This window comes from Benincasa hispida, chromosome 3 (genome assembly GCF_009727055.1).
Source record: "Benincasa hispida cultivar B227 chromosome 3, ASM972705v1, whole genome shotgun sequence".
NCBI lineage: Eukaryota > Viridiplantae > Streptophyta > Magnoliopsida > Cucurbitales > Cucurbitaceae > Benincasa > Benincasa hispida.
The window spans coordinates 58881030-58890178 of record NC_052351.1 but is presented as its reverse complement, the minus strand read 5'-3'; the positions used below and the strand labels follow the sequence as shown (position 1 = coordinate 58890178).

The following is a 9149-nucleotide window of genomic DNA, read 5'->3' as shown; positions in this document are numbered from 1 at the left end:
TAGAAAAAAAAATGATCAAATTTGCATTTTATGAAACGAAAAAACAAAGCTAACATCATATAGCTTTAAAATTTCAAGTAACCTAAACAAATATTGGAAGACATGTTCGTAAAACACATCTGATAATATTTAGGTCTTTTACAGACAAAAGACGTAGCAATCAAGCACAAAAAATGACCCAAGAGTTGAGAGTTCTGATCAAAGAAAAATCTGGCAGGCAAAAACATATTGCACATTCCCTACATCATGAAGAAGCAAAATATATATACACAACTTAGAAATCAATTACAAATTCTCTCTAGCTTATATATTAATTTTACACAAGTACATGTAGTTTGATAATGTGGTGATAAACGACATAAAAGTCCCATCGATATCTTATTTGCAAATACAACCTTACAGTTCAACATAATTTGAAACAAACCTCCAATTTGATGTCACAGCAAAACAAGTACATTTAGCATCCGAATCACAAAGATGCAAGTGTTCACTTACGAAACGGTAAGAAGTTAAAACTACAAGAACGCAATATGTATATATAGGTAAAAAATGAACCTGCTATTTTCGTCCCAAGACATCATCACTTGAATGGAACAATTATACATGGAAGAGAATGAATCTGTAAGGTAGTGATTATAGACAGTAAAAACATCATTTTCAGACTTATTTTGTCAAAAGACCATGAGGAAGAACATATGAACTTTGTGTAAACTATCTGTATCATTGGAAAAGCAAACTGCTCAAGCAAAGCAGATATTAACAAAATAAAAAGAAAAAGAAATGAGTATAGAAGAGAAGGTAGTTTGATTATGACATATCAATCAGGACAGCTTCTGAATCTAATGGTCCAGTTCTAAGTCTTTTCCAACAATCTTGCAATCAGTGGACAATAAATCCTGCAGTTGGCAAACAAAGGGTTTTCTTATCCCATTCTTATCTTCATTTCTTGAATGATGGAAAGGATAAGAGAAAATCCCACCTAAAAAGATTTGAGTATGGGAAACTTTGATACAATGTACAACCCCTAAGGTATTGCAGATGCTCATCTGTCAGATAAAAGCTCTTTCCCTGTAGCAGCTTCACGTTGCTGCCGACGCCGTTCCCTCTGCAGCAAGAATATGAGAATATCTATTACAAAAACTAAGAGAGGTTTTTATTTATTTATTTTTTTTTGGAAGTTTTGGAACTGAATAGTCCATGTTATTAACGGGTTTGTGGATGCCGACCAAAAAACTCACAAACTTGCTATCCAAGCAGGTGGGTAAGTGCAATACAAAATAGCTGCAGAGCTGCGAGGCTGCTAATATGCTAACAACATTAAATGTGGTACGCTATGAAGCACAAATACAGATACGGGTACACGATATAGATACGATCGGATACGACGATTCGTCAATTTCTAAAAAACTAAGATACGGATACGTCTAAGGATACGTCATTTTTTATACATTTTTTAAATATATATTTCTAAAAAAATGAGGATACTGATACGTTGAAGATACATTTTTTTTCTTTAAGAAAATATAGGATATAGATAAATTTAGCATACAAGTTAATAACAATAGCACAAAATAGAATACAAAACACTGAAATACAATACAAAAAAAGCAACATCTAAGATGTTGAAGTACAATAGTTACGAAAATGTAATAGAAAATTGACTCATATTATAAAGAAGAAGAAGATTAGAGGGAAAAGTATGAAGATAAACAAAGAACTTCTTCATTGAATTGTTGAAAATATCCAAATGGTTTATATTTTGGTGGACTTTGTGGGGACTCAAATGTGAAGATGGAGATTATATGATTCTAGTCTAGGGTTTGGTCCGTTATTTATTTTGTTTTCTTAGTGGACTTGAGTAGTGAGCTTTTTGAATAGGTTGCCTAATTTTAGATAGGAAAAGATTAGATGAGTTACTTGTCTTTTTTCTTTAAAAAAAAGCACGCATAAAAATAGATACGTCAAATCGCGTGTCAGATACGTATCTGGGAAGTATCTGAAAGTATCGATATCTGATACGTGTTTGATACTAATTCTTTGTCTCACATGAAGTATCTATGCTTCATAAGTGGTACGTATAAGATATGAAACGCTTTAATGACAAGATAAATTAAGGACAAAATCCATAGAACTTAAGACCGAAAGAAGTATAGGACCTGTTTTGAAAAACTGTTTTCAGGACAGTTTAACGTTATTTTATAACAATAGTCTTATAAAACCATGTTTGCACAGTCATTATTTCTTGTTTCCTTTAAGAATGTTCTTGATAAGTATTGGTTCATTTTCACAAAAACTAAGAATGAGGTACAGGAGATCGGAGAGTTCCTTATCTATCCCAATACTTATTTTTGGGGGGAGTTTTAATAAGACAATTTCATAGATAGTATGAAATTACCTAATGTGCTCAGCAACCTAACTCAGACTCCCTCCTCCCTAACCCATAATGCTGCCAAACGACTAACTACAATATTTTGAGCCCCATAACAGCACAACACTCGTCAGCAATAGGTCCCTTCCATTACTTCTTGCATGCATACACCTTAAGGTCCAGGGATCGGCTCTCACTTTTGTTTTTCTAAAACTACTTTCAATTAAAAACTTTGTAAATAATGACTTCAACGTGATGTCTTCATACTGTGGTTCAATTTTAGGCATAAAGGAAAATGTTCCCTTCTTTGATTCTTTGATTGCTGTTCGCCATTCAACAGCCTATTATTTCTGTTATAAATATTTTGTTGGTCAGACTCCGACTATTGGGTATTAGCACTAGACTTGTTTCTCTCTCTCTCTCTTTAATTCATTCATTCTAATTTCTAAATCTTTAATTTCTTTATCTTAACAACTTGATGAATACTATTTTTGTTTTTGCATTCAACAAATGAAGTTGGAGACCAAATCTTCAACTTTAGGTAGGTAATAGATGACCTATTCACTAAACTATGTTTGGATTCACAATGAAAAATTTATTTGACCTTTTATTGTGATTCCCATGCATTAATCATTGATCACTACACCTTTAACATTCTACCAATTCAGACTTTCTATACATTTGACCAATTGGACGTTCGACCCAATTCAAATTCATAGATAGCACAAAAAACTTTTGTGCAGTTCAACCCAAGAGCACGCAGTGAATTTCCACCAACCTGATAGAATCTAAGAGCACAATCTTTATGTTTTCGTGCATACAATCAACTATACCAAAAGACTTGTATCAAAAGTACCAGCTTACTGCCAACGAACTGCCCGAAAAGTATGATTTATCATTTTATCTTTACTCATACAAGTCATACGATTGGAGAAGAGAGGTATGAGGATTCCTTTTTGGAGCTTGTCACTCATACGTGTTTATATGCTTATGCGAAGGGACAAAAATAACTTCACTTTGTTGGGAACTTTAAATCTCCATAATACAAGTTTTCAGATCATTTTTCAGTGTTCCACTATCTTTCGTTAATAGGAGTGTTGCTGATAGACAAGCATAACTTCTGGAGGATCTCCTTCCCCCCCATGAAGAATAAAAATCTCTCTTGCCCAATGGTCTGTGTGCATATAGCTTACCTAATGCTCTTGAAGTTCCCAACAATCAGGAGATAAGATCTCCCCAATTTCATACAGGCACTGATAATAATCCACATTTCTTTGACCAACCCAAGTCCAGCTATAGTAACACCCAGAACAAGTGAGTCATTCGAGTAGCAGATACCATCAAACAAACTATAACTGATTTAATGAGTCATTCGCAGTTTCACAGTCTGGATTAGTTCATACTTACACATGCATGGTTTCATCTTTGAGACAAGCATATGACTACTGGCAGGATCAACCTGGTAGCATTCCTACACGACGTTGTAGCCTACATGACAGCACCCTGCTACCGTCAGTGAACACAACGGGTGCCAGATCAATGCAAGGAGCGAGCGTCATTCGTTCAAGCAACATGTAGAGGCAACACGTTTGAGAGACTTCCCAAGCACATCATGCCGAATGAACCGCATATGAGAGAGCGAGCACCTATGATGCAGGCCGCGATGAGCCTTGGAAAGGCCAAAGTAGAACGCAACGCGGGCTTCGGGGTTCTTCGTGCATCAGAGAGGGGTGCCAATAGAAAGAGAACAAGACACGACGCTTCCATCGTGTGAGGTACTGATGCAAGAACTGATCGATTGCGGTTGCTCGAAACACTTCTTCAGGGCACATCCATGAGGAGGAGCTGGCAACGACAGTTCGATGCCCAAGCACCAAGCCTGCCAACCCAAACTACCAAATCACCAGTCATGTGCCATACGCCATCCGAGCCAAAGAACAAGTGAGTCATTCATAAATGGCCAATTATAGTATACAATTAAATTAAGCCCTAGAAAGGGGGACCTACCACCACATAAAAGAGATAGGTAAATGATTTTTAAAAATTTTGAGGTCCACACGCCATCGCCACCCACCCAATCCACACACAAGCGCGCGCGCACACACGCACACACACAACCATCCCCTAACGAGGTAGATTTTCCACCACCACACATGGAACTAGGCTTATTTTACTTAACATTTTTGGTAATCATTAGTTAACTTCATAACCAATACATTTAGGATGTTGAATTTAATGGACGATTATAGCCTCAAAACAGATGACGAAGAATCTTCCACAAGATAATCTAGCATTGATAATCTCTTAACAAATATAACAAAAACAACAACATAAAGCCTTAGGGATCCTAGGGGTGTTCAAAAACCGGCCCAAACCAACCGGTTTGGTTCGATTTTTATGAATATTTAGGTTTTCTCGACTTATCTTTCTAAAAACTAACGGGTTTGGTCCGGTCGTTGGTGTAGTAATATATAGTTCTAGTAAAACCAAACCAAACCCAACCCAGTAAAACAATAAGAGCAATGATTAAGTGTAACCTAGTGCTCCCTCCTCTTTACCGCACAAAAAAAAATTATTGATAAATAAAATAAAATTGCCACGTGGCAGTTTTCCATTGGGTGCAACTTGGGTTGCACAGAAGATAGGTGCAGCCCGACTTACCTCCCCTCCCAATCCAACTCTTTTTCTCTTTTTTTTTGGTATCTATGAGTGTCTGGGCTAAGCTTATGCTGATTAATCTCACAGGACAACCCACTTGACCCTACAACATTTGGGTGTCAAGGAAACTCGAAGGATATTACAATCTAGGTAGAGGGCTACCATGGATTGAACCCATGATCTCTTAGCTCTTTATCAAGGTCATCCCCCTATTTACCACTAGGCTAACCCATTATGGTTATCCAACCCAACTCTTTTTGAATAACCCATGAAGGCCCATTGGCTTAAATAACTTTTAGCCCACACCTAATAAATATTTAAAAAAACTAAGAAAGAACGAAAACTTGTGAAATCGTAATTTCAATTCTCTCTCTTTCATCATTACCAACATGCGCCTCCTTCCTCCCCTTCTCCTACTTTTCTTCTATCTCTCTTAAAGCTCTTACTCATTCCTCATTCTTTCTTCTTTCTGTACCATCTTGCACCCTATTTTACATGTATTATGACCTATATGTCGTCGTCGGCTTCTTCCTCATGCGTTGCTATCGACTTCTTTTTCATCATTTCTCACTTCAATCGTCGTCATCTACACAATTCATCTGCGCCTTCTTCTTTTTTCTTTTTTTTTTTTTTTTATTTGAATCAACAACTTTCATTGAGAAAAAATGAAAGAATACAAGGGCATCCAAAAAAACAAGCCCACAAACACATCCCTTCTAAAGAAAGAGATTCCAACCAAGTAAAATGTACCTTAGATAATAATTACAAAAAAAGCTTTGATATCGAAGCCCAAAGCGAAATATTAAACCTCATTAGGTATCAAACCTCACAAGGATCTCTCTCCCTACCTCTGAACAATCTATTGTTCCTCCCCCCAAATATCCCATAACACAGTACAAACCCCAGTAGACCACAAAAAACGGCTTCTCTCTAAAAGGTGGATGGAGGAGAAGCTCCTCAATAATTGCACGAATATCCCTCTGGTCAACAATTTGAACATCAAACTCCTACGGGAAGTAACTCCACACATACCTCACATACTAACAATCCCATAAGAGATTATCCAAATCTTCCTCTGCCTTCCGACAAAGAATATAGCAAAAACACCCATTAACAAGGTCATCTTCCTAGCAAGCCTAACTAAAGTGTTAACCCGATCAAGCAAATCTTCTTCGCCTTCTTCTTTGTCCCACCTCAACCTCAAAACACATTTGGTGAGTGATCGGTTAAAATTGTAACCAAACATTTTTTAACCAAAACCGTATTGGTTCATTTTAAACCGAAACCGAGGTAGATATTGAGGCTTTTCGGTTAAGTTATAAGACAAACCGAGGGGTTCAGTTTGGTTTTTCCGTTTTGGTCAAAATCGAACCAAACCAAACCGTGAACACCCCTAAGGGATCCTCCTATTGCATACTTAATATTGTTGATTTAGCGGTTGCGTTAGGATATGACCCATTAATTATTAAGAGCATATTGTGCTAAAATTACGTAACAGCTATCACCAACAACTCCATGGTTGTTCCATGGTACATTGACCCAAACATCATCTGTGCCTCTCAAAAATCTAAACTCCTATCCCCTTATCACTTATGTATTTGCTTCCACATCAAGAACCACAACCTTGCATTCTTCAGCATTTGAATCATCAATTAGCCACATCTTATCTACTTCAGACTTCAAGAAATGAAAGTATTACTGCTGGTTTATGAAGAGAAGAGGACAATCAATATCAACAAGAAGTCCTGTATTACAATAGTTCCCAACTCCATAAACATTGTCGCTGCAATAGCTTTCTTCTCACTCCCATTGTCAAAAAAAGGAGAAATAAATTAATGTTGCATTCACAATGACTCTTGACTAATGGCCACATTCTTTTTGCAGTTGTAACACAAATCCCCCACCAAATGACTCGTTGGCGGAATATCCAAAAAATTGGACTTCGTCAAAACCTTTATCTATCTGAGACCACACAATTAATAAAAACACCTACTATAGACCAAGCCTATCGAGATGAATGAACTTGATGAGAGAGTGGATTTAGGTTGCCGGGTAATTACATTTTAGAGCATGTGAAATACTTCTGAATTCCAAGGTTTATTCGACAGAAGTCCCCTATCCATATCCAAAAATTGAATTATGCAAAGCTGAATATGCAATTCTGTGGGTTTTGAGGATGTGAGAGGTGAATTCTCAACACTTTTGATTGGCTTTGGTCTCTCCCCAAAGATGTGAAGGATATCCTCATTTTTGTCTTATCAGGCTACCCCTTCAAAAATGTCAAAGCCTTACTACGGGCCCACATCAACAAGGCCTTCTTTTCGGTCATTTGGAAAGAGCATAATCAAAGAGTTTTTTTTTTTTTTTTTTTCTTTTTGAACAAGGCACAATTTTAAAAGTGCTCTTTGACCTCATTATCTACTATGCTATCTCTTGGTGTAAATTGTCTAGGCATATTTGCTTCATAGTTATGCTTCCTTTTTATCCAATTGAGAAAGCCTGTTGTAATCATCATCGATCATCCATCCCTTTTGTAAATTTCATACATCAATGAAATTATTTTTTTATTAAAATAAAAAAGTTTCCTCAAAATATTCCCCCTTCCCCTTCTCCTAGTACACAGTACATGTTTCTAATGAAAATTCCAATTCCACAACTATAACATTCTCAGACTAGTGACAACCTCTAATTCTTACAACTAGAAACTAAACAATCCCCCAGCCAACTGCAACTTACCCTCTCCAGTGAAACCTTACAACAAGCATATACTAGTTCAGATATTCTATCACCACTTTAAAGCTAAACAGAGCAACCAAGACAATGAGAATCGACAGCAAACACAGAACAATATATTTTTACCATAAGTACAATAAGCTCGTATAGATGTGCGTAAAAGCAACATGATGAACCCTACGAAGATGATAGTTATACTTATATATCATGCAAATAACTTGGAAGTGATAAAAGAAAATACCCTTCTTTCCCAGTATGGATGAAAGCACACAAAATCATAAACTGGAGTGATGGTTGACACCAGCACAACATTGAGACCAGTAAATACAAGAAGCGCAGTCATAGGTCGTGTTCGGTGTGGCATAGTTTTCAATCAAATTTTTAAAGCTCTAACAAGTGCTGGATCTGAGTTTTAGAAGTGAATTCAGGAATTCTAAAAAAAGAAGACAAAGAACATGTCATCAGTAATTTTAAACAAGCAGCAGGAAAACAAGAATCGAATTTATTATTAATTTAAGGAGAAAAAAAAAAACTGTATCCCTATAAAGTATACAAATACAAAAAAAATACGATGATATATCAATTTCTAAAAAGCTAAAACATAGATACGTTAAGATATGTCATTTTTTATATATATACTAAATGTAATGCAAAAAAAACGTAAAAAGCTAAATTAATAACATAAAAATACTTAATTTAATCCACCAAGTACATATTACATGTACCCAACAAAACATTTATAATTCAACAAATCAAAACAAAGTTAAAATTAAAGCAGGTTTCAAAAGAAAGTGAAAAAATAAAGAAAATAAAAAACAGAGAGCTTTGAAACTGACCGGCGGCGGGAAGGCAAGGCGGAGGCGGGGCGAGGATAGTCAGCGGCGAACAGCGTAAGGGAGATAGACGGCGTTGCTTAGTCGAAGAAATGGGAAGAAGAAGATGGGTGGCGTGCGTTGAAGACGAAGTTGCGAGGGAAATCTGATTTTAGGGTTGATTTGTTTTACTTTTCTGGTTTTTTCTTTTTTCTTTTTTTAAATATTGTTTTTTATTAAAATTATTATAAATATATAACAGTTTCAGAACTTAGATCCCGTTTGTGAGTGCGCTTGCGAGAGCAAAATGTGATTGCGGAGAATCTTAACGATTCATGCCGTTTATGTTTATTCACTTTTCAATTTTTAATAACAATTCGTTTGTTTAACTTTTATCAAATAATTTAATCAGAAATAAAGTCCATTCTCAATTTAAAGCATATGAAACATTAAAGAGCCATTTGAAACACCAACTAGAAATTGGTAGAGTGGATTATTATAGTATACTTTATGTTTGAGGCACCAACAATAATAGTGGTATGTACAACTGTTTATAATATCTACAATTAAGTATAGGG

The 9149-nt window shown here is 35.9% G+C and overlaps 1 protein-coding gene across 2 annotated transcripts; it reads right to left on the bottom strand.

The window, feature by feature from the left end:
• Positions 1-285: 285 nt before the first annotated feature.
• Positions 286-8848, bottom strand: LOC120073600. 2 transcript variants are annotated; one of them, XR_005480767.1, is made up of 4 exons: positions 8596-8845; positions 8001-8192; positions 980-1105; positions 286-896 (listed from the first exon to the last, which is right to left on the bottom strand). XR_005480767.1 is itself a non-coding variant. In XM_039026417.1 (3 exons), exons 2-3 carry the CDS (start codon positions 8121-8123, stop codon positions 1043-1045), a joined length of 186 nt encoding a protein of 61 aa, XP_038882345.1. In that variant the 5' UTR covers positions 8124-8192; positions 8596-8848; the 3' UTR covers positions 286-1042. The 2 variants fall into 2 exon arrangements, 1 of the variants encoding a protein (XP_038882345.1); XM_039026417.1 differs by having other exon boundaries at positions 286-1105; positions 8596-8848.
• Between the last annotated feature and the right edge of the window lie 301 nt (positions 8849-9149).

Excerpts from the sequence above, each read along its gene's own strand:
- LOC120073600 (XM_039026417.1), bottom strand. The coding sequence starts at position 8,123 with ATGCCACACCGAACACGACCTATGACTGCGCTTCTTGTATTTACTGGT. Across the intron at positions 1,106-8,000 it reads ATCCATACTGGGAAAGAAGG|AGGGAACGGCGTCGGCAGCA; the intron begins GTATTTTCTTTT and ends TTCTTGCTGCAG.